The 22,526-nt window shown below is 54.6% G+C and overlaps 11 protein-coding genes across 11 annotated transcripts; 7 read left to right on the top strand and 4 right to left on the bottom strand.

Moving 5' to 3' along the window:
- Nucleotides 1-242: 242 nt before the first annotated feature.
- Nucleotides 243-1,618, bottom strand: QC763_401560 (uncharacterized protein; the record flags this gene model as incomplete). The annotated part of the gene is made up of 1 exon (XM_062911786.1): nt 243-1,618. Exon 1 carries the CDS (start codon nt 1,599-1,601, stop codon nt 243-245), a length of 1,359 nt encoding a protein of 452 aa, XP_062765378.1. The 5' UTR covers nt 1,602-1,618.
- QC763_401570 (uncharacterized protein) lies at nt 1,210-4,667 on the top strand. Its single transcript, XM_062911787.1, has 9 exons — nt 1,210-1,289; nt 1,346-2,397; nt 2,500-2,576; nt 2,631-2,857; nt 2,925-2,948; nt 3,014-3,085; nt 3,149-3,652; nt 3,722-3,882; nt 3,967-4,667. Exons 2-9 carry the CDS (start codon nt 2,116-2,118, stop codon nt 4,402-4,404), a joined length of 1,785 nt encoding a protein of 594 aa, XP_062765379.1. The 5' UTR covers nt 1,210-1,289; nt 1,346-2,115; the 3' UTR covers nt 4,405-4,667.
- A 1,138-nt stretch (nt 4,668-5,805) lies between these two features.
- Nucleotides 5,806-7,137, top strand: QC763_401580 (uncharacterized protein; the record flags this gene model as incomplete). The annotated part of the gene is made up of 1 exon (XM_062911788.1): nt 5,806-7,137. One exon carries the CDS (start codon nt 5,806-5,808, stop codon nt 7,135-7,137), a length of 1,332 nt encoding a protein of 443 aa, XP_062765380.1.
- Nucleotides 7,138-7,297: 160 nt separating this feature from the next.
- Nucleotides 7,298-8,551, bottom strand: QC763_401590 (uncharacterized protein; the record flags this gene model as incomplete). The annotated part of the gene is made up of 1 exon (XM_062911789.1): nt 7,298-8,551. The coding sequence occupies one exon, from the start codon at nt 8,549-8,551 to the stop codon at nt 7,298-7,300; it is 1,254 nt and encodes a 417-aa protein (XP_062765381.1).
- A 327-nt stretch (nt 8,552-8,878) lies between these two features.
- On the top strand, nt 8,879-10,688 carry QC763_401600 (uncharacterized protein; the record flags this gene model as incomplete). The annotated part of the gene is made up of 1 exon (XM_062911790.1): nt 8,879-10,688. Exon 1 carries the CDS (start codon nt 9,069-9,071, stop codon nt 10,686-10,688), a length of 1,620 nt encoding a protein of 539 aa, XP_062765382.1. The 5' UTR covers nt 8,879-9,068.
- A 412-nt stretch (nt 10,689-11,100) lies between these two features.
- QC763_401610 (putative NRPS-like protein biosynthetic cluster) lies at nt 11,101-13,851 on the bottom strand (the record flags this gene model as incomplete). The annotated part of the gene is made up of 1 exon (XM_062911791.1): nt 11,101-13,851. One exon carries the CDS (start codon nt 13,849-13,851, stop codon nt 11,101-11,103), a length of 2,751 nt encoding a protein of 916 aa, XP_062765383.1.
- Nucleotides 13,852-14,275: 424 nt separating this feature from the next.
- On the top strand, nt 14,276-15,951 carry QC763_401620 (uncharacterized protein; the record flags this gene model as incomplete). Its single annotated transcript, XM_062911792.1, has 4 exons — nt 14,276-14,388; nt 14,456-14,764; nt 14,835-15,715; nt 15,789-15,951. The coding sequence occupies exons 2-4, from the start codon at nt 14,513-14,515 to the stop codon at nt 15,949-15,951; spliced, it is 1,296 nt and encodes a 431-aa protein (XP_062765384.1). The 5' UTR covers nt 14,276-14,388; nt 14,456-14,512.
- Nucleotides 15,952-16,334: 383 nt separating this feature from the next.
- QC763_401625 (uncharacterized protein) lies at nt 16,335-16,947 on the top strand (the record flags this gene model as incomplete). The annotated part of the gene is made up of 2 exons (XM_062911793.1): nt 16,335-16,607; nt 16,672-16,947. 2 exons carry the CDS (start codon nt 16,335-16,337, stop codon nt 16,945-16,947), a joined length of 549 nt encoding a protein of 182 aa, XP_062765385.1.
- Nucleotides 16,948-17,303: 356 nt separating this feature from the next.
- On the bottom strand, nt 17,304-17,891 carry QC763_401630 (uncharacterized protein; the record flags this gene model as incomplete). Its single annotated transcript, XM_062911794.1, has 1 exon — nt 17,304-17,891. One exon carries the CDS (start codon nt 17,889-17,891, stop codon nt 17,304-17,306), a length of 588 nt encoding a protein of 195 aa, XP_062765386.1.
- Nucleotides 17,892-18,381: 490 nt separating this feature from the next.
- QC763_401640 (uncharacterized protein) lies at nt 18,382-21,261 on the top strand (the record flags this gene model as incomplete). The annotated part of the gene is made up of 2 exons (XM_062911795.1): nt 18,382-19,762; nt 19,831-21,261. The coding sequence occupies 2 exons, from the start codon at nt 18,382-18,384 to the stop codon at nt 20,682-20,684; spliced, it is 2,235 nt and encodes a 744-aa protein (XP_062765387.1). The 3' UTR covers nt 20,685-21,261.
- A 401-nt stretch (nt 21,262-21,662) lies between these two features.
- QC763_401645 (uncharacterized protein) lies at nt 21,663-22,490 on the top strand (the record flags this gene model as incomplete). Its single annotated transcript, XM_062911796.1, has 1 exon — nt 21,663-22,490. One exon carries the CDS (start codon nt 21,663-21,665, stop codon nt 22,488-22,490), a length of 828 nt encoding a protein of 275 aa, XP_062765388.1.
- Nucleotides 22,491-22,526: the final 36 nt, after the last annotated feature.

Here is a 22,526-nt window from a genome sequence, read left to right on the forward strand (position 1 = left end):
TTACTTCTTGCCTATCGGTGTGTTGTACAGCATGCAGCTGCTCTGGCCGTTGCGACGTTCCTGTGGCCGGTGTCCCACTTCTCTTTGGGGGCCGCAGTGGAAAAGGACGGGGTGAAAGCAAAGCCAGCAAAGACTGCAGGAATTTGGTTTTGTCTCGGAAACTGAGAGTCGAAGTAGCTGATATTGATTTGCGGTTTGATCATATCATCATGTTGAACTATCATTACCTACGTGCCCGCCTCCTAGCCGCTATAGGCGAGCTTCACCAGCTCCTCTTGCTTCTCCAAAAATCCCTTGAAGCTAGTCAGGTCGGCCATGGACCTTAACTCATCAAGGTCAATGTTATCGGCCATGTGACGCAAAGACTTTTCAGCAACGGTAAAACACAGGGACTCCTTCTGCTCCTCAATCTCATCATCTGACATGTAATATGGCGTGTAAGACCGCTTTGTTTTGCCCCCCAGCTGGGCCAACGCGTCCTCCACCGTGAGCACGTCGCCCGCAATACCCAAGACTCGGCCATGATACTTTTCGTCTTGCCCAAACACTGCGACGGCAATCTTGGCAATATCTTCGGGGAGGACAAGGGCAAGTGGTGTTTCCGATGTCATGGTGCTTCGCCAAACACCCGATGCCCGGAATCCTGGACTGAAATAGTCGACCTGAGGGGCGAGGAAATTGGTCATGAAGATGGCTGGACGAAGTATCGTCCACTTCCAGGGAGAGTCTTCGGTGACTGCTCGCTCGCCGGCCCTCTTTGCCGTCATGACCTTGTCGAAGAATGTGCTGTGCTGCGCCTTGTCCCCCTCCTGGTGAGAGAAGACACCGACCGATGTACATATGACAACCTGCTTGATGCTGCCGACGGACTGAGCAGCGCGCACAATATTGACGGCGTGGACCTGCTCCAGGCCTGGATCCTCAACGTGTGTGGCTGTGCAGACAAACAACTTGTCGATGCCAGACATGGCATCCACCAAAGAGGGAATATCGTCCCAGCTGCCTGGAAGAAGTTGCACACCAAGGGCTGCCAGAGCCTTTGCTCCAGGAGAATCGGGATCGCGAACTGTGGACTTGACGTCCCATCCATGCTGTTCTCGCAGCAGTTTTGCCACAGCGCCTCCAATATTGCCGGTGACGCCGGAAACAAAAACGGAATGTTTCTGTGATGCCATGGTGCAGCTTGTAAAGGGTAGGTATGCGTTGTGTCTAGAACAAGAGTGCCCGAGGTATTGTGTTCTGTTTTTCCACTGACTACAACATATAGCGGGTTGGTTGCATTCAATACCGTAGGTAAGCTTCCAGGTTAATCGATATGCGGTTAGGAGGAACACTAACCACCGAGGAGGGGCCTGGACTCTACCGCATGATGGTTGGCTTATCAGGGTGCCCCGTTGGTGCATCCCAGCCTTACCAAACAAAGGCCATCGCTCTGAAACACACACACCCCTCACCCAAGTACCTTTCCAGGCGATTTTGTACCCTGATAGAAACGCCGTCGGTAGATAGAGTGGGTGGCGCGGTTCAGCACGGTTACCTTGCATTCTCGCTGGTAAGCACCATGCATGGGTAGCGGTCGCTGTAATCGGCCACGATGACATCCGATCCAGCAAATACATTGAGAATCGACTGTGCCACTCAGTGGAACAACGCTGAATGAGATTTGAACCGGTCAAGAGGATATCACAGCGGGGAAAATGCACGTATTTACTGAACCGGCTCTGCACTTTCCTCCCGACCTGCCGTATGGGGACGGCGTTGGGTGGTAATATGCGAGTTTCACTCTTCAGATGCTGGCTGACTCTCGGCTTCACGCGTTGGAGCGGCGCGGACCGGTAGAATACGCCACATATCATGCATTCCAACAACCCACCTGCACATTAAGCGCCAGTCAATAGTTTCCAATCAACCACAACCGCAGCTGGTTCCAAGAGGTTCTATCGTAGGGCTTTCAGTCCGAATCTTGGGCAAACCCCTCCCCCCTTTCTCCCCTCCCCCCCCCTTCTCCCTCCTGTTCCTCTTTCACCCTTTGTCATCGGTTGTTTCCCGCATCTTGCAAACAAAACGCCACAAACGCCAAATGCGAACTAGGTTGAGAGTAGCAGCCCCGTCATCATGGAGAAGCAGCATGTCATGGTGGACCCTGAGTATTCCGCCGAGCCACATACCGACCCGTCACTTGGCGACAAGTCTCCAGACATGACGACAGTTGATGTCGCTAATGGGACTTTGGCCAACAATGGCTCCAAACCACCTTCTTTGGCCGACGAAAACAATCACAACACACCATGGGATGAGAAAAGTCAGTATCTAACAGGCCTCAAGCTTGTTATGGTGGTTTCTTGTATGTGTTTGGCGTGTTTTCTCATGTTGATCGATACAATGGTGGTTAGCACCGTAAGTAAACAACCCCCTTTTTATCACTACTCCACTCTGTGGTCTCCAGGGCAGTGGAAAATAGCTTTTCAGAAACTTACCGACAGCCACCTACCTATGCAGGCTATACCTCGCATAACAGATGAGTTCAACTCGCTCGCAGACATTGGCTGGTATGCGACGGCGTACCAGTTCGGGAGGTATGTCTCTCTTCGACTGTGGACCTGACCTGCTTTGGCTAAACAAGCTCACAGCGCAGCTCCACAGCCTCTGTCAGGCAAAGTTTTTGCACACTTCAACAACAGATTCTCGTTTCTTGCCTTTTTTCTCATCTTTGAGCTTGGATCGGCCCTCTGTGGTGCAGCGGTGTCTTCGACCATGTTGATTGTTGGCCGCGCAATCGCTGGTGTAGGGGCTGCGGGGATCATCAATGGTGCACTGATCATCATCTCTTGTTCCGTTCCCATGGAAAAACGCCCTGGTACGTTGGTCCGTTAGGCGGGAGAGAGGGATTGTTTACTAACAACATGTTCTTACCACGTATACAGGCCTCATTGGAATTGTCATGGGATGTACGAGAGCAATCACCCATTCCACATGCGAGCTACCTGAGTACCTAGTCTAATTTTGTCCACAGTCAACCAACTTGGTCTGGTAATCGGACCTCTCATTGGGGGAGCGTTCACCTCTTACTCCACATGGCGATGGTGTCAGTAACAAGCCAACACACAACCTCTCTCGGCACAGGCTGCTAACAAGGGCCTACTGTCAGGTTTCTACATCAACCTACCCATCGGCGCCCTGGTTGTTCTCGCGCTGTTCCTCTTCCCCGTTCCCGAACAGAGTGCCAAACCCCCAGCCATGAAGGTGCTTGTCAAGCTTCACAAATATCTCGACCTGGTAGGCTTCTGTCTGTTTGCACCAGCAGTCCTGCAGTTGATCTTGGCACTCAGCTTCGGCGGGGTGACATATCCCTGGAACTCCTCCCAAGTCATCGGGCTCTTCTGTGGCGCGGCGGCAACGTTTCTTGTCTGGCTGTTGTGGAACCGACACAAAGGACCTGACGCGTTACTGCCCCCCGCCATGCTGGCACGCACAGCAGTTTGGACTTCGGGTTTGTACCAGGCCTTTTTGATGGCGGCAGTGTACGGGGCCATATTCTTTCTGCCCATATACTTTCAGGCCATTAACAACGCCTCGCCTCTCCTGAGCGGGGTGTACCTCTTGCCGACCATCTTGCCGCAGCTGCTCATGGCGGCGTCTTCGGGAGCGTTGAGTAAGTAACCATTGACTTGGCCTGGCTCCCCATGCTCTGGTATGCGCTGACCTTTTCTCCGCGGTTCAGTCATGGCTATCGGGTACGTGATACCTCTGGCCACAATGTCCACAGTCTTGCTTTCCGTAGCCAGTGGGCTGTACTCTCTTCTCAGGCCAGGCAGCCCGACAGGCTGGTGGGTCGGCTTCCAAGTGCTGGCTGGTGTTGGGTCGGGTCTGGGACTGCAGGTGGTTCGTCATCACCCCTCCCCGCAGCTTTGAGTTTGCCTCGCTGATCTCTTGCTAACTGCGTCGATGTGTTGCAATGGAATCCAGGCCATCATCGCGATCCAAGCCGTCGTGACCGGGGAGGAACTCTCCTCGGCGATGGCCTTCATCGTCTTCACCCAATCGCTGGGCCCGGCCATCGTGCTCACCCTCTGTCAACTGATCTTCTACTCGAGTCTACGGGTGGAAATCCCCAGGGAGGCGCCCAACGCCGACACGGAAGCGGTCATTGCCGCAGGCGCCACCGGGTTCCGCGCGATAGTACCGCCTGACGTTCTTCCGGGTGTGCTTGAGGCATATGCGAACAGTATTAACAAAGTATTCTACTTGGTTGCCGCCATAGCAGCTTCTTGCGGCTTAGTTCTGTGGGGAATGGGGTGGAAAGATCTACGGAAGAAGCCGGACGGTGATGGTGAGACTGCCGATGAGGAAATGGGAGCTCCTGAGAGCCAGGTTTCAGGGGGTGACAATAAAGGTGTTGAGTAGAGAGGTAAGGTAATTAAAGAGCCATCAGGATCGCGCCCAACTTCTGCTTCGCACATTTCTTTCTCAATTGTTTAGCACCTTGTCCAGGTAGCTAGGTGGCTAGGTAGCTATATCGTTTGATCGGCCAGTAGAGAGTACCTACCTTTGATGGTCATGTTAATGGGAACGTTTTACTGAGGTAGGTATCCATAACTCTATGTAATGGTATGGTGTCCATTGATGGTCCGCATATTGCGCTGAACAGCATCACAAGGGTGGGATATCTTTTGGTACTTGAGGCAAGATAATGCGGTGTTGAGCGCCCTCTCCGTGCCGTGTAGGGGATAAGGGGAACTTATCACGCGGACAATTGTCTTGTTTTGGCAAGTAGTAGTGAAAGGATCGTGTTGCTATTCCCAGATATACCTACGCATTCAGTTTTGAGGTGCCTGAAGAAGCGTTTAACTCCGGACAGGGCCGTTGGCAATGGCCAACATGGAGAGTGCGGCCTGTGCATTTAAGAGTGCCCAAGGTAGGTATCATTCAACGGTGCTTAGAACACATCAGGCAACCCCGCATTATCACCTACGGGAGTAGCAGACTCGTGGCAGGCTAAGGTGGGAGGGAGCGCGGGTGCCACACCTCGGCTCTTCTTTCGGCGGCGTGCCACACAGCTGGAACACTATAGGGCCCAGATCCGCACATGGATCGAAAGACGTTTTGGACGGCTCGAGTGTATCGTGAGGCGCAATAAATGAGCCCGTAGGTAGGTAGGTAGCATCGACAAGCCAACACACCTACCTCCCACCAACCAGTGATAGGCAACCTGGCGACGTCTCATCAAGGTCACAGCCTTCTGAGGGGTATGTTGCAAAGAGCTGATTAATTGGAAGATCTTACATGACAGGGCACTATTTCCTCACCATCTCACAGCAGCAGGAGACAGCCAGATCTTTGAGTGCTCGGCGCTTTACCTTATCCAGAGTCCTGCCGCACTGCGCCACCATGGACGCGGCTGGAGACTGCAGGCACGTCCAACCTCTGGCTTAAAGCTGCGGCGTGGCCAGCACAGCACCGTGCCACCGAGCTGCTGCTCTTCAATCCCGTGCTTCTTAATTGTATGACAGTAATCCAGTAGTCCGTTCCTCCGAGCAAGCTGATGGCTTTGCCGCACACCCAGCAGTCCCAGCACGCGCCCAACTCGACCATGTTTGCGCTCTGGGCAAAAATAGTAGACGCCGTCTCATGAGGCACAGGACGCCGAGGGTAAGGTAGGTAGGTAGGTGTTGTCTCGAGAGTGATCTAGATTCCCACATTGATAATCTCTGGGTCGTCCGAACCTTGCCTCCCACGTCTTGACTTGTCGCTTTCAGACTTCTTTTTTCATTTTTCATTTTGTCTTGTCTGCATCAGCGTATCGCCATGTCCGACTCTGTACCAACCGGCCCCCCTCAGTTCCCCCCGCCCATCGACCCGGATGATCCCGGCCGTGGCCCGCTGGTCATGGGCCTCAACTACGGCTTTACCATTGTGGCCATGATGGCCGTCGCCCTCCGCTTCTACGTGCGCAGGAAGGTTGGGAACCGGGCATGGGGGTGGGACGACTGGCTGATGCTGGTCGCCGTCATCTTCCAGGTCGTCTGCGAGTGCCTGTTTGCACTGTCGTTCAAGCACGGCTTCGGTAAGCATGACTACAGCATCCAGAAGCCAGACCAGTTTGTCGAGATCATGAAGTGGGCCTGGATTGCCCAGGGGTTCGGTCAGGTCACGTCGATCGTGGCGCGCCTGTCCATCACCATTTCGCTCATCACCCTCTTTGGCGTCCACCGATGGTTCAAGTGGTTCCTGGTTGTGCTCACCACAGTGCAAACCATGCTTGGCGCCGCCATGCTCGTTCTTTCGTACGCTCAGGTGCGCCCGCTGGAGGCCCTGTGGAATGTGTTTATGGACCCTGCCAAGGTCTGGCGCCTCGACACAAAATACTTTATCAACCTCGGCTACCTCACACAGTCTGTGTACACCTTTTCCGACGTGGCTTATGTCGTCATCCCGGTCGCCATCATCTGGCGGCTCAACATGACACTGCACCGCCGGCTGGGCCTGATCGCCCTCCTGGCCGCCATGCTCTTCACCGCCGCCATGTCCATCCTCAAGACCTACACCATCCACTGGCAGGGAGACCCGACCATCACGGATCCGCTCTACCGCAACAGTTTGCAGGTGCTATATGCCAACCTCGAGCAGACCAGCGTCATCATCATGGGTTGCGTCCCGTCCCTGCGCGCCATTGTCAACGTTGAATTGCCGTTTGGGCTGTCCCGCCTCGGCCAGTCGGTGGCCAGTTTGCTGGGAAGCCGACGGTCGGCCACAAGCAAGGGCAGCGGCTTGTCCTTCCAGAAAGGGACCGGGAGCGGCGGCAGCGGGGGGGTCAGCTCCAAACTCAAATCATTTGGCTCGTCGACGGTGGCGTCGAGGTATGATCATGACGCGACGTATGCCGGGGGCGTCTACCAGGATCTGGAACTCGGAACGCACAGTCTCGGGAACCATGACAGGTTCGGCACCAAGGTCCCGGTGGTCATGTCTGTCAGCCACAATGTTGGCAGCCCCGGGGCTCCAACGCCCCCTTCCAGCGGAGGGCATCATGGAGGCAGCACCGATCATCTTGTGCCGCCGGGTGGTGGGAACTACGTTGTGCGGACAGATCAGTTTTCGGTTCAGGAGTCATATCAAGGTCCAGGAAAGGCGCAGTGATGGGCACCTCATCTTTATTGAGAGTGCTTACCTACCATGTATCCTTCATGGTAGAGCGACCACCCACCTTATCTAAACTATACCAACCTTCTGTTATGAATAATGACCATGTTGTTGAAGCAAGAATCACCTCGTCATGAGCTTGTCTGTGCCAACCGCTTCAAAGCAACCGAACATCCATCACGCTCTCATAACTAGCTTCATTGTACACATATGTCCTGACCAACCGCAGCCCAACCTCCCCAAACAGCCCCTTCCACTGCTCCTCGGACCTCTCGGCACCAGCAAACGCCGCAAGCATCGTGATATCATGAGCTGCCGCGTCCAGCCCTGTGCCGATCGCAGGGGGGATGATCTCGTCAATTAACATGATCGACTCCTCCGTCATCGCGTCCATTGTCTGCTTCAGCAGCAGCTTGACCTTGTGGTCCGGGTGGTTGTGGAACACGCCCCGCAAAAAATAAAACTTGGCCCCCCTGACGGGCTGCGGCTTGAAAAAGTCATGGACCGTATTTTCGACACCGGGCGTCGCAAGGGCGGCCGCGATGGAGTGCGGAAGGTCCTGCAGGATGACCCGGCCGGGGAGGACATCGGCCGGGAACTTGTCGCGGAACTCGGCGCACTGGTGCCCGATGTTGCCGCCGATGTTGACGTAGAGCGGCCGGTCTGCCGGCCAGGACTCGGGGACTTGCTCGCGGACCGGGTAGACGGAGAGCCAGCCGAGCTCGGGCCCGCGGCGGAAGGCCATGTAGTCGTTGAAGTAGGACATGTTGTCCGGTTTGTCGGCGAACCAAGTGAAGGGGCCCTTGTCGGTCTTGAAGGCATCGTGCCAGGCCGTTTGCGTCTCGTCGTTGGCGTTTTTGTAGCCCGTGCGCTTGAGATGGTCCGGGAGGGCGAAATACTCGGGGCAGCAGGTGTAGAAGTAATGCCTCAGACCCGATTCGGCCACCTTGGCTGTCATGTTTCTGGAGCCATGGTTTGCCTTGAAAGCGTCCTTTGACACCTGGTCGACGAGTCCGATGGAGGCAAGATAGCGAAGAAGTCGGAGTAGAAGTGCCGCCTCAGCGCCCGTCTTTGCCGCAAGCTCGGCCAAAGTCAGGGACCCTGTGGACCCTGCTTCGGCTTCAACAAGGAGCCGGAAGAGGCCCAGGTCAACGGCCGTGAGGGCAACAGATGTCTGAAGAGGAAGACCTCCAATACGCTGGACTGTGTCATCAGGAGTCTCCAGAGAGTATATGAGCTTGGTCAGAGCAAGAATGATTGGCTGTCGGGCACTGTGGCCTGCCTCGCTGGCGAGCTGTTTGATGTTCTCAATGGCTGCGTCCATTGTTGACTGCTGGTAGGTATCTTGGATGGTTGTTGAGTAGGTAGATGAGAACGTTAATTGACTTCCATGCTCGAGGTCGTTGGCCATACCTCGGCTTCTTCAACAAACGCATCGAGAGCCTCCCAATGCAACTTTGGATTCATCATGCATGCGCAGGTGATGGTTCACCCGACCAAGGTAGGAGGTATCGGAAGAAACTGACCTTAGTGAGGTTTTCCGGACTGGGATTTCGTAATTGGTTCGGTCTAGGCCAATGCTTCTCCTATAGGGCTCTACCACGCTATCACTGACTGTGCCGCAAGACCATTGAAAAATGAATGTGTGTCAGCACAAGCGGCACAGTACGGTAACGGGGTGTATGTAACACGAAAGTACCCCAGGTTCCCGGTTTGGACTGGAAGCCCACGAAGCGCCACACCGTGCGGCGTAGCTATTAGCCGAGAATCCGACGTGGGATGCAATCATGTATGTTGTTAGTATCGATTTTGGTTGCGGGTTAGCAACAGCCCAAACTGGAAGAGGGGAGAGCATACATACCCTGTGCTCATGAATCCGAAGTAACCCAGACAAGCTCAACATTGAGCTCTTAGCTTGCGTTGCGGTCATGATGGTGCCATTTCCAGTATCCTCGCCGGCTACGGTTCTATTCTGCTTGATAGCTGTTCTGGTTATCTCACGGGTGGTCTCGAACCGAAAGCTACGAACCAAGCGAGAGAACATCGTGACGATCGGTGTCAACATCAAAAACAACACAAATGGCATCATTAGCCAGACGTCAGCGCTTCTTCGCTCTCTCACTTCAACATCAGAGTGGGCTCGGAATGGGTACCAACGCTTTTCAAAGACCCCTATTCAGAGGGCCTTTGCACTACCCAGCATGTGGACGGGATCTGACGTGGTGGTGCTGCCTCCGGCTCTGCTCGCATCTGTTCTCAACCGACCAGAGGCCGAGCTTGCCGCACATCACGCCCAGCTCGACACGATTCAGCTGCCGTACATGATGAGCGACTCGGATGTCTACAACAATCCAATCCAGTATGACGTTATCCGCCGGACCATGTCCCGCCAGCATGTTGGTTCACTTGCGGCAACAACGGCAAAGGAGTTGCAGAATGCCTTTTCGACCTACTGGTCCGCCCCAGTCAAGCATGACCGGGACTGGGCAACACTTGACAACTGGGAGGCTTGTGGTAAAGTTTTCACCCGTGTAGCCATGCTATCACTCGTCGGCTCTCCGCTCGGTCATGACGAGAGGTTACTCGACTGGGCCCGCAAATATGCCAGCTCGGTGATTACCGGTACCGCCTTTATCAACTGCCTCCCTCCGGGCTGGATTCGATCAAGTGCAGGGCCCTTGTTTGGGATCCAAGCAAGGTACTACCAGTCTCGCTGCCTCCGAATAATGGGTCCCGTCATACAGGAGAGGATCTGGAAGCTCCAGAGTGGTGCCGGGCAGGATGTGGATGACTTCCTCCAGTCGACCATCCTGCGTTGCTCTCGAACGGGAGATCCCCGGCAGATGGACCCCCAGCGCATCGCTCTTAGGCTCCTCGGCCTGGCCACCATGTCCATCATGGGCATGGTGTACGTTTTCACGCACTGCGTTGCTGATGTGTACGGAATGCCTGACCGCAAGCGAGAAGAGCTGCTCGCCGCGCTCGAGGCGGAATGCAAGCGGGAAGCCAGGCCAGACGAAGGTGTCACGTTTTCTCTTCTCGACTCAACCTTGAACGAGTCCATGCGTCTCAACAATATCAGCGTCACCAGTTTGGCACGGGATGTGGCCGTTGATAGCCTTCATATCCCGGGTGTTGAAAAGGCGGGTGGTGATGCTGGCGGTATTTCCTACACGTTGCCACGCGGTTCCCGCATCGTCTTTCCAACACAGGAGATGCATAGGGATGAGGGGGTGTATGGGCGTAACCCGGAGGAGTTTGATCCCTTCCGGTTCTATCGAGAGTTTCAGACAGAAGGGGGGAGATTCGATGATATGTGTAAGGGTCTGCTGGTGTTTGGGTATGGAAAGCACGCCTGTCCAGGCAGGCACTACGCTATGCAGACGCTGAGGCAGACTCTGGCATATCTGGTGCTCAATTACGATGTTGCGTTGGTTGGCCCAGTCGATGCTGATGGGGGGCATGCCTTGAGAGGGAAGAGGCAAACGCTGTTGAACGTGAACGTGCCCAACGTAGATCTCAAGATCCGCGTCAGGCGCAAGAGATAGACACTTTGCATACCTTACTTTTCCTTCAAAACTGCCAGAAAGCCCCCATGGGATATGAGCGCCTACCTACCTAGACACCCAGGTACTAAACAATGCATCACAAGCCAAACACATAAAAGAGACACTAAGCGTGTGAAAAAAAGACAAAGACTACACCCCCCTCTCCCTCATAGCCCTCACAAACACCTCGGCAAACCCCTCCACAAACTCAGGCCCAATCATGGTGTAGTGCGCCCCCCCAACACCGTGAAACCTCACGCCACCGCCGCCACCAACTCCCTCACGCAAACAGACAAACTCCCTCCACCCCATCAAATGATCCCTCAACCAAACCTCCCTCGTCTCGGCCACAGCCCTCAACGGAACAGCATAAAACACATCCATCCCCCCATCAACCTCCCCAGCCACTGGCTCATAATCCACGGCAATACTCTGCAGCCCATACGCCACATCCGCCCACCGAGCCAATTCCCCCGCCCAGCCCCAGCTCCGCCAACCTCCCCACATCCGCCACATCCAGCACCCCCCGCAAAGCCCTGCCCTTGTCCCCCTCCCGGGCCAGCATCCGGTCCAGCTCCTCCATCTCCTCCTCCCCCGCGACCAGGCCGAGGAAGTAGGCGAGGTTGATCAGGCACCGGTTCCAGTTCAGGTACCTCATCCTCTCCTTGATCCTCGGGGGCAGGTTGAGGACGCCGAGGAACTTGACGCTGTCGCCGGCTTGCTGGAGGAGCTTGGCCATCTCGAAGGCGAGCATGGAGCCGTAGGAGTAACCCGCCAGGCAGTACGGCCCTTTGGGTTGGTGGCGTTTGATGGCCGAGACGTAAAAGGTTACGGCTTGGGTGATGGAGGTGAACAACTGGGGGGAGGAGGGCTCGTGATGGGGATTGGGCGGCTCGAAGCCGGGGGCGCGGAGGGCGTAGATTGGTCTTTGGGGGGAGGAGAGGGAAAGGTGGTGGATGAGGGGGATGAACACGAGGACTTCGCCCACGCCGGGGTGGATGAGCCAGAGGGGGGTGGGGGTTTGGTTTTCGGGAGAGGGAGGGTTGGCGGGTGGTGGGCGGAAGATGATAACAGGGTCGTAGTTGGGGAGGGAGGTGGTTCGGTTGGTAAGGGGGGTTGGGATGGGTTGGGGTTTTTTGTTTTGCTGGAGGATGTCCTCGACTACTGCTGCTAGGGCACGAGCGGTGGGGTTCTTCATGATGGCGATGACGGGTAATGACATGGTGAACCGCTTGTCGAGGGCGTGTTTCAGGCGGATGAGGTCCATGGACGTGAAGCCCAGCTCCCATACAGGAGTATCGAGGTCACACCCGCTCTCCAAATTACCTCGTCGTTCTCTGGTAAAGTCTTGGAGGATGCCGGCCTCCACATCCGTCAGCTTGGAGTTCCTGGGCGTCCCCTTTCTGCTGACACCGTTTACCAGGTTGCGGTGTCGGGCAGCATCAACGGCAAAGAGACCTCTCTCAAAAAGAGATCTCATCTTGACTCGTGAAATCTTTCCCAATGTTGTTGTTGGCAGCAGTTGCATTGATTCAGGAGTCAAGGCAAAGATGAGTGGGCGAGAGGCGGTGGCCAATAGACAGGCTTCCGTTAGGCTTTTGTCAACCTCAGCCATTCGGATGGCAACGTCCTCGGCTTCCCATTCGATTTTGGCCGGCACATAAGCAACTGTCACTTGCTCCGTGTGAGCATTATTGGATGGAAAGACAAAAAGACGCGAGACAACTTCCTTCCCTTGAACAGCCTGTTCGAGGAGCAGCTGGATATCGGCGATGGGCGTTTTCACCCCGTTGATGTTGACCAGTTCTTTCACACGTCCTACCAGACATAGGCGGCCATTAGAATCCAACAGAGCGCGGTCCCCGGTGCGGAACCACCCATCCTCCGCAAATGCCTGCTCCGTAGCCGCCGGGTTTCTGTAGTACGATCCAAAGACCATGGTGCCCCGTACCTCGAGATCGCCCGGCTCATTTGGCAAGGCGTTTCTTCGTTGCCGATCCGATCCGGGCCCAGATCCCCAGCTGACTCGGACTCGCATCTCCATGCCACGTATGCATGTGCCGAGTGAGGCAACGGGGTAGCCCCTCTCGAGATCATAGTCTGGACAGCTTGTACTGTAGATGCAGCCAGCGCATGTCTCGGTCATTCCAAACCCGGGGGCTATAACATTCCTGGGCGCGCCATACCGTTCGAGAAGCGCCGAGGCTTCCACGCATGTCTGCATGTCATTTGCCTCTCCCCCAGACACGAGAAATGCCAGGCTTGAAAGATCCCACTGATTGGTGTTTTGTTCCGGCTGCCTCTTGCTGGCTGATACGAGACTGGCCAGGAAGAAGTTGGGCGCAAAGGACCGGGAGACACGATGGCGACTCAGATGGTCCAGGAAGAGAAACGGTGACGATACAACATCGGTAGTTCCGACGTGAACCTGGTCAACGTTTTCCCACAGGGCGTGAATGTGTATCTCGACCAAGGCTCCGACGTGGTCGAGGCCGATCCAATTCAGAAACGGGCGACCGGGCGGAAGAACACATGCCCCTGACTTCCCTGCTACTGATGCCAACACCATGCTGTGAGTCAGACACACGGCTTTGGCGTTGCCCGTGCTCCCCGATGTCAGCATCAGCATGGCCAGGGAGTTTGGATCTCCTTGTGCTCGTGGTAGGCCGTTCCGATCCAATCCATCTTCTTTGTGTCCTTTCCTGCTGCATTCTTCCAACTGCTCAACAGTCACGATTTCAAGGCCATGATCCACGCCGTCGAAGAGTGAGACATTTACAGTCCGTGTAATGCAGATCGGAGACTCTAGCAGGTTTGAAAGGCCCTTGATGTGCTTGTTGCGGTAACCTGGGGCATTGCTGAATGGAGTAGAAAGTACGGGGAGCCCTCTGGCCATCCGAATGGACCAAAACCAAAGGATTGTGTCTTGGTGGTTGTCCAGATGAAGCAGGATTGGCTTCTGCTCTCGGAATGATGGGAGAGCACGGACGGCTCGCGAGTTTGAGGTTGCCAGAGCCAGCAGGTGGGCATATGATATGTCCGTCGGAGTGCTGGGGTTTCCCGGGGCGTAGAACAGAAGGCGTTGGCACGGGCTGCTTCTTGCTCGGCTTTGCAAGAGGTCCTCTAGGGTCGCTATTCCGGTGTGATGTGGCGAGGGCTTCATCTTGATATGCGCAAAGTGATGGGTAGACTGGAGGGCGGTATTGTCTTTGCTTTGATATGCTCTCTGGTCTCCCTTGAGGGTGTGATTAAAGTAGGCAGGGAGCTGTCTCATATCCATACCTAGGTAGGTAGGTACCTACTCAACCTACAAGACACCTGCTATCTGGTAAAGAACCCGAAACGTGAAGCCGCCACGCCTTGGCGAGGTCAGTTTGACCGAGACCGAAATCTGACGAACCATGGTGAGATCGGCCGAATCGCCAGTTCACCCGCTTTTGCACACACCCCTTTTCACCGTGCTTGTTGTACCCCTCCTCCTTTCCGCATCGACATGCAGCCAGGACGTGGTACCCCGTTGGGTAAGCCGAAAAGCGATAGTTAGTGATTCGATACGCATGGTGCACCGCTGACATGCATCGGGGCGGCGGTGCCGTCTTACCTTGTTTTCGTGATCAATGGAAAGGCGTTTCGGCTTGGAGCAATATCTCTATATTGGGGTATCATCGTGTGTCACCAAGACAACAACCGCAAAACGCAGGTAGGTATATGTGCTGACCTACCTTATACTGGGCGCCATCACCCAGCTGGAGGCTGACTTGCAGGAGTGCATACCTTACCTATCTACCGTTCACTCATCGCTTTCTTTCCCATCTCGTTTCAGTATGCCTGGATCATCAACGCCGTCGTGCTCCAAGCCAAGAATCTTAGAGCTCGCAGATAGAATCAGCCACTCGGCAGCCCACCTGGACAGTATTCTGCGCGCCAAGGATGTTCCCTCACCCTCGTTTGCGGAGGATGCCCCTGCTCCTTACCCGCCAGAAACGGATGATGTCCGGGACGTCATCGTCGACGCTGCCGCCGAGCTGTATGATTTGTTGCTCGAGCCCATGGCCTTGCTCTACAAAAAGACGGGAGTAAGATTTCGCACCCCGAACAGCCCAAACCATGTCATGAATGGCAGAACTAGACACTGATGCAGACCAGCACAACAATATGGTGTGCCTCCAGTTCATAACCCGCTTCAGTGTCGCCGACATGGTGCCGGCGGGCGGACAGATCTCCTTTGGTGATGTTGCTGCAAAGGTCCCAGGGCTGACTGAATCCATCGTCGGCCGTCTACTGCGACATGCCATGACGATGCACGTGTTCCACGAGCCCCAACCCGGCATGGTCGCCCATACCAAAGCCTCCAAAGCCCTTCAAACCAACCCGGTGTTGAACGCTTGGTTGAGGAACGGAACCCATGAGATGTGGCCGGCTGCGGTCAAGATGCTTGACGCCCTAGAAAAGTGGCCCGAGTCCTCAGAGCCGTCAGAGACGGGGTTTGCCCTGGCGAATGGTACAGTTGCCACCGCCTTTGAGATCCTCGGCAGCGACCCCGCCCGGGCCGCCAGGTTCGGTCGCGCCATGAGCATCTACGCCATGAAGCCCGAGTACTCGCCTTCTTACCTGACAGAATACTTCGACTGGGCAAGTCTTGAATCGGCGCGCGTTCTGGCGGTGGCGGGGGCCTCCTATTTCCAAGTCGCCGTTGAACTTGCTCGAAGATTCCCCAACTTGCAGGTCACGGTGCAAGACACGGCACAAGCCCTGCCTGTTCCGGCGGCTGGAGCAGTGCCAGCCGATGTGGAGGAACGGTTGAACGTCGCGGTCGTAGAAGATACCTTTGCTCCCCAGATGTCTAGCACACAGCCAGTTGATGTCGTACTGCTCCGTTGGGTGCTGCATATCTGGCCTGACAAGTACTGTGTCCGTCTGCTGAGAGCACAGATCCCTCTGATGCGAACTGGAACAAAGCTTGTCATCCAGGATGTCATCTTTCCGAAGCCAGGAACAGTAGCACAGTGGCGGGAACAGGACTTGAGGTAAGCGATGCCCCATTGTTTGCATGTCCGGTAAAAGAAGCATTCGAGGCTGACCAAAGGCGGTGGTGACCAGGGCGAGCGATGTCCACATGGCCAACCTTTTTAATGGAAAAGAGAGGACAGCCGAGGAGTGGGAGGCACTTATCGTCGATGCCGATCTGCGATTCGTGGTCTCGCGCGTGGTTGAGCCCAAGGGATCAGCTCTGGGCATCATTGAAGTTGCGTGGCAGGAGTGAATGAGTAGGTAATACCGAGGACATCGATCTCGCACAGTGTCAAAGTGTAATAACATTTCCGCTTTGTTGTGTTTGTTGTCCAGTGCCAGGAGCACTGTCAGCCAGGCTGCTTCGCCGCAGGGCCACGTCGCTGACGCCGATCACCCACTCACAGCTGCATGCTGAGCTGCATTTGAATAAATACTGTTCCCCATTTGAGCCAAACATGATCATACTTGTCGACACTATCGATTCTCTCAAGAGGTTGGGGCGATCAGCAACGACCAGGGCGTCACTATCCACGGGGCCAGGGAGTACAAAAGCTCGTCGATTGCCTGTCTCGCCGCAGTCACCAGATCCCACTCTCTTTTGCATCTTCTCCAACACACTTGCGGCTATCCACAATGCAGCTCAAGACACTCTTTTCTCTCGTGGTGCCCCTGCTGGGACTTCAAAGCTCAGTACACAGTCTCAACATTCCACCCGCTCAGGAGCTGCATCTTCGCGACGAGATCAACGCTCAGGGAGGCCAATCGAACCAACTGTACAAGTTTGAGGTTGGAATCTACAAGCGAAACAACGTCACGTGGGACGCCTTCGCCGCCTTTCTCGTCAACTCTCGCTATCCCAAGGTGAAGCCACTTGTGGCCAAGCATGGCGTTGCTGTTTGGACCGAGGTGGGATAGATACCTAGGTAAAATATACCACCATCGAATCAGCGGGCTAACATCTCCACCATAGACCTTGACGCCACCTTCAGCACGAGCCATTGCCGCAGGCGCCATCCCTCCCGGCTGGACGGTGCCGCAGTATGACTCCATCTCGACTTACTACGTCAGCGATCCCTCTGTTCTCGGCGCCTTGACCACTGACCCAGCCTGGATTGCGTTGGAGATTGCTGCCGCGGGGTATGTGGATGGATCAAGAGGAACGCTTCTGGCCGGTTTCGAGACTGTCAAGTATGAGAAGCCGAAGAAGGGAGGCAAAGGCAAGAAGAGAGACTGTTTGCTAGATTAGGTGTGGTTTGAAGTATGTTCGAGTGCTTTCATGCCTGCGGTACTTATCTATACATGTATTTACTTCCTAAAAGACACACATTGTTAATGGGACATGGAGAGGGGTTGTACCTTGCCCGAAATCAGGAAACAAAAACCATGTGGGCGGATATACTTTCATCAGTTTGATGTGGGTATCTTCAGAACATTTATTATTACATGTCGTACCACACAAGGCCTCGCTTTACTCTCCAGCAAGCGCCCTCAAACTTACCTACATCAACCCATGCAACTGATCATCAAGAACCACCCTCCCCTCCCGTCAGCATCACAACCCCGTACAAAGCCAGCGCCACAACCAAAATCACCCCCCAAGTTTCAAACCAACCACCCCACCACCATCCCCAACCCAGCACCCAGCAAACCCCCATCCATTCCCCCTCTCCTTCCATTCTCCCCAACCCTAGCGCTGCTGGTACTACTACTCACGACATTGTCAGGCCTCGGCGTCGGTCGTTCAGTGGGCAGCCCAGTCTCAAACGTGTAGCTCGTCAACGGTGTCACGGTGATACTGCACGAGCTCCCACTCAGCACCCCCTCCAGACTGCATCCGAGCGATACGACATCCGACTCAATCGAGCTTATCACCGAAATGAACGTCTCCAGTGCGAAGGGCTCCTCTGTGGTTTGTAGGAGGGGGTCGTCACATGCGTAGGGAATGTCAGAGTTTGAGTTCTCTTGACAGGTTTGGCCGGTTAGACAGCACCATGTTGAGTCGCACGGGACTGGGCAGAGGAGGGACGGTCCGTCCTGGCGCCGGAGGGGTTTGGCAGGGTTTAAGGCGATGGTTTGGGTGGTAAGGGATAGGAAGAGAAAGGTTGAGAGCTTCATTTTCGGTTCCGAGGCGGATTGATTGTGGGTGGGAGGCTGCAAACCGGGAAAGGCGAAACGATGGATGAGTGCCATTTTCGAATGAGGGGAACTAGGTACCTATATATGTGCCTTCTGGGACTTTTCCACTCAGTAGGTATCGTCCAAAGCTGCCCGCTATCAGCGATCGTGCGATTGCATACACCTTGAGTTGGTGTAACCGTCGATCCGACCCCGCCTGCGATAGACCGAGTTTCCTGTTTGAAACACTACCTCCGGATAGCTCAAGTCGATCAAAGTTCACGAGAAAGTGGCGTTCGATATAGGGGCTGATATCTGAAATGCTTATTATGTGACAGGTGCTATCATGGCGAGATTGCAACGTGGTGGCTGAAGCTGGACCACCATCATGAAGTGGGTGTGAAGAAGCGTGGGGAGTTACCTGACGCGTGCTGGCGACTAATAGAGACAGGAATCCAAAGCCGTGAGTTAAAATGGCTGGTTATAAAGTGGCTCTTCTCTGGATGGAGCCAAGGTCGAGGCTTTTGCTTGAGTTGGTCGTGTGGTGTCAAGTCCGTGATCGACCATGCGGCGAGCAAGTCGAGCTCCAGATCGACCTGGAGGAAATGCCCAAGATGCTCCAGTTTTGCTCCAAGACCTCTTACCTCATGCTTCAGCTACCGCCCCGTATTCCCCCAATATTGACTCAGATCATCACAACGACCCATTACCAACACCTCCATTAATCCCAAACACCACGAGCAACATCCCGACCTCCCCACCAAACATTCAACATAATCCAGCGGCACCAACACCACCAGTCCCACCACCGACAACCCCTCCTCAACCACCTCTCACCAACTCCGCAACCCCTCAACCTCCCTTCACTTCCCCAATCTCAACCATCCCCAACCAGCAACCATCCAACCCATCTTCCACCACCTTCACTCCTTCCTCCCCAAACCTCTCAACCCGTCTCACCAAACTCCTCACCCGGCTATCAACCCTCCCAACACCCCCCGTCATCACCCACCTCCATAAACACCTCAAAGTCCCCACCATCCTCCTCATCACCCTCCTCCTCTTCATCTTCGTCACCCTCATCTCCTGGCAAGCCCACAACCTCGACTGGCCTCTCGCCAGAATTCCGATCCCCTCCGGCATTCTCCTCCTGACAATAGTAGCCAAGTTCACAGACTGGGCACTCGCCGGCGTAACCGACGACGCCTGGGAACGACTGCAATGGGGTCCATTACTGCAGCGAGGCCGAGGGAACATGTTGACGTTCCTGGTGATGGGTTCCGGGTTCGGGAGCTGGTGCAGGGTGTTATTTTCTTCGGAGGTACAGCCGGGGGAGGAGACGAAGTTGATGAGGCTGAGGAGGTTAGTCAGGACGAAATGGAAATGGCGGCCTCGGTTCAGCGCTCGGTTCTGGAGTTTCATCCGCATCTTCGTTTGGTTGTTTGTCCAATTCCCAGGCTTGATTCTCATGGCCATGATCGAGAACAAAGACTCCTTCCGCCCAACAGCATGGGCGGACGTCACCGGTGGGTTGGGGGCGTTCAACGTGAGCGCGGGTTGGTTCCAGCCTGGTGACCCATCCACTTATCGACAGGTTTTTGGTATGCTTCAAGACCCAACCATCACGGTGACTACCACGCCAATAGGTGAGGAATGTAGTCGGGAGGATAGCTGTCAGTCGTACATCTTGTCCGGGGGGACAACCCTTGTTCAGCCTTGGGCTTTTGTACCGCGGCAATTGACTGACAACCACGCCTATGTAATTGAGAACGTGCCGGCGTATCAAATCGATGGCTGGGAGACCTCATTCAACCATTCGTTGCCGTATGCCTCCTGGACTGACGACCAGTGTCGGGTGTTCACCTCTCAAAGCCCGCTGGGTGCGGTTGATGGCTCGCTTCAAATTTGTGTGAAGAACGATGGAGATGATGGACGGTTGTTGGCAGGTGAGTAGCTCCGGGTTTTCCAAAGTCTTCAGCGCGTCGACATGCTAACGTTTATTCCCGTCCTTAAGGCATCCGAGAATGTGGTAGCAACGTGGACAAGACCGGCAATTGCACCCTTGATCCGGCCTATCCAGGGTGGGATTCCTTCCCGGCTTTCTCATCTGTCATCGAACTGTATCGACTGAACGTAGACCTTGTGACAGACCGTCACACCCAGACCATCATCGAGCTGTCCAACCAAGCTAGTCCAATCAAGCAGATAATCGCCCCTGAAGACTTCCTCGACGCATTCGCCCTCCTTCTCTGCCCCTTCCCCACAAACTCGACCCAAATCTCCCGATGGTGCGCCCCCAACGCCGTAAACCAACAGCTCACAGCTTCGCTCGCGTGGAGAATCCAACTGGCCAACAGCGAGAGGTACTTTGACAACCAACTCTCCATGGACATGCTTCGTAATCTCTTTGCAACGGTGTTGTATATGTTTAACCCAGTCTATCGGGCTATTTCCATCGATGGTTCCGTGCCGTGGAGACCCAGCGAGACAGTACCTGGGCTGCCACCAGAGAACACCTTTCGAGGGTCCCCAGCCATCCAGTCGAGCTATGTCGCCCCGGCTACTTGGACTGTGGTTGCTTTCATCGTGTCGGCGGTAGTACTAATCTCTGCGGCGGTCATCGCGATGGTTGTGTCGTCTGTATATGCCGATATGCCTGACCTTAACAAGTTCTTGGTGTTGGATGGGATGAAAGTCGTTGTCGTTGATCCCGCAACGGGGGATGAGACTTTCTTTGGCGATGTTGTATGTCGGGAGAAGACGAAGGAAGGAGTTATTTACGTGGCGAACCGGACGACCGTCTGTCTTGCGAGGAGTGGGGCGACGGCAGGGAGCGACGGGAATGCATCATCACCTGCTTCGAGATGATGGGCTGATGGGACGGTATAGTTTGATGGACATTGTCCTATTTCTGGGTGGCTTTTTTTTCAGTGGCAGAGGAAGGTTGTCGATACCAAGGAAGGTTAGAAGAAGGTTTGAAAACCATCGCTCAAGTCTGATGAAGGAATTATGGTGCTCGAACACCTCGTCAAACTTTAACCCAAAATCTGGTGAACATTCTGATGAGCTTGTGGCACGCTGTCAAGCGTGCCAACAGAACTGTGAGAAAAGCGATGGTACTGTACAACAATGGGAAAATCAGCTCCGGAGAGCAAAATCCTACCTCCCACACCCCCTCCCAGGCAGGGTCTACACCCACTCCAGACCTATCTATATCAACAGAACCTGTGGCGGCCCACAGGGCAGAAGCCCTAGGGAGCAACCTGAGTGAATATCCACCGGGAGCAACACCTCCCACAAACGCCACCCTCCGCACGTTGAATCAGCTGTTGAGTTAAGGGGCTTAACTTGTTTGCCTACCCGTACCCACCTAAACGCCAGATGGATGTGATCGAGAATGTTCGTCATGCATAAGGTAGAGACTTTATCACCGTACATTGCCCCCTACAGAGGTTAGGGTTACATATGGCCCTCATTTTGAGATGTTTAAAGGCCAAGTTCGGTGCTGCTGGTTTTCTACATGCTGGGCTGCCTGGCAACAGTGATCATATCATAGATGAGGGTCCTAGAGTTGGTAGCTGCCGCCAACATGACTGCGCCAGGCGGAAGGCACCTTCTTTCAATTCTACTTGTGGAAAATTATTTACGGTGGTGATGCACGATTCAAATCACTTACTGGTGCGTGGCGGGATGAGGCAACACTAAATTGCAGAGCCTCACTATAAATCAAGTTTTCTTTTTGTGTCGGGTTTTCTTGCCTTTCCTTGTATTTACCGCTGAGTCACAATCAAAACATCGCAACCATTCCTCATCTACCTCATCGCTGCCGACTTGATAGTCATCAGCATGAAAAGCAGTTTTTTATTCGCCAGGTACGCACTCGTTCTCTTGGGAGCGCTATCTATCCACATGTGCTGTGACCTGCAACGCGCGACTTGTCCATACCCAGGTTGTGTGTGTCTCAACACCGAAAAGCCATGGACCCTCCAGTGCGACGTTTATCGTGCGAGAGTGAGAGAAAGCCCGGGGAAATGGCCACCATATTCCTACGTGATCTGTCCTAATGGTTTCACGCCTGAGCCGCCCCCGAGAAGGGGGCATCTAGGAGTGGCGACTGATTACTGCGAATTCCACAAGAAAGAAGTCTTCCCTCGGCTATTCAAACATCGTTGGATACCTCAGGGCAAGTGCGAGGTGAGGCGGACTATTAACACCTTTGTTTCAGCCGTCACAGGGGCACTTTCGGCAAGCGAAGACTTAGAACAGGACATGTGGGACCAAGGTCAGAGGGGTATAGACTTCCCCCAGGTTCCATTTGGAAGTGTTGAGTGGAATCGGCCGGCATCGTCATATCTCTATGAGGAGCCCATCTCACCGCGAACGGTTCCATCAGCGATAATATCGAACATTGGTCCCGTTACGACTGGACCAGGAGAGCACCACCATCTCCGTCTTGCACCTCTACAGACTGCACTAGATGATGGGTTCTATTTCGACTTGCCAAAAGAACTTCAAGCGTGCAATCCGGCTGCAAACGAACAAATGGGCATGGTTGATGGCGCGCAAGTTCACTCTACTCAAGTGCAGAGCAACGCCGCATGCGGAGACTTGGTGGAAGATCTTGGACAAGCGCACCCGCCTAGAGTGGAGAAATCCAACGGGGAGGGGCTTTGAATGATGGGCAATTTCAAATATCCGTGAGGAAGACGA

This window comes from Podospora pseudopauciseta, chromosome 4, assembly GCF_035222475.1.
Source record: "Podospora pseudopauciseta strain CBS 411.78 chromosome 4, whole genome shotgun sequence".
Classification (NCBI taxonomy): Eukaryota; Fungi; Ascomycota; class Sordariomycetes; order Sordariales; family Podosporaceae; genus Podospora; species Podospora pseudopauciseta.

Coding starts and splice junctions, on each gene's coding strand:
- QC763_401570 (XM_062911787.1), top strand. CDS start 2,116: ATGGAGAAGCAGCATGTCATGGTGGACCCTGAGTATTCCGCCGAGCCA. Junction 2,398..2,499: donor ATACAATGGTGGTTAGCACC/GTAAGTAAACAA, acceptor CTACCTATGCAG/GCTATACCTCGCATAACAGA. Junction 3,086..3,148: donor TTACTCCACATGGCGATGGT/GTCAGTAACAAG, acceptor GCCTACTGTCAG/GTTTCTACATCAACCTACCC.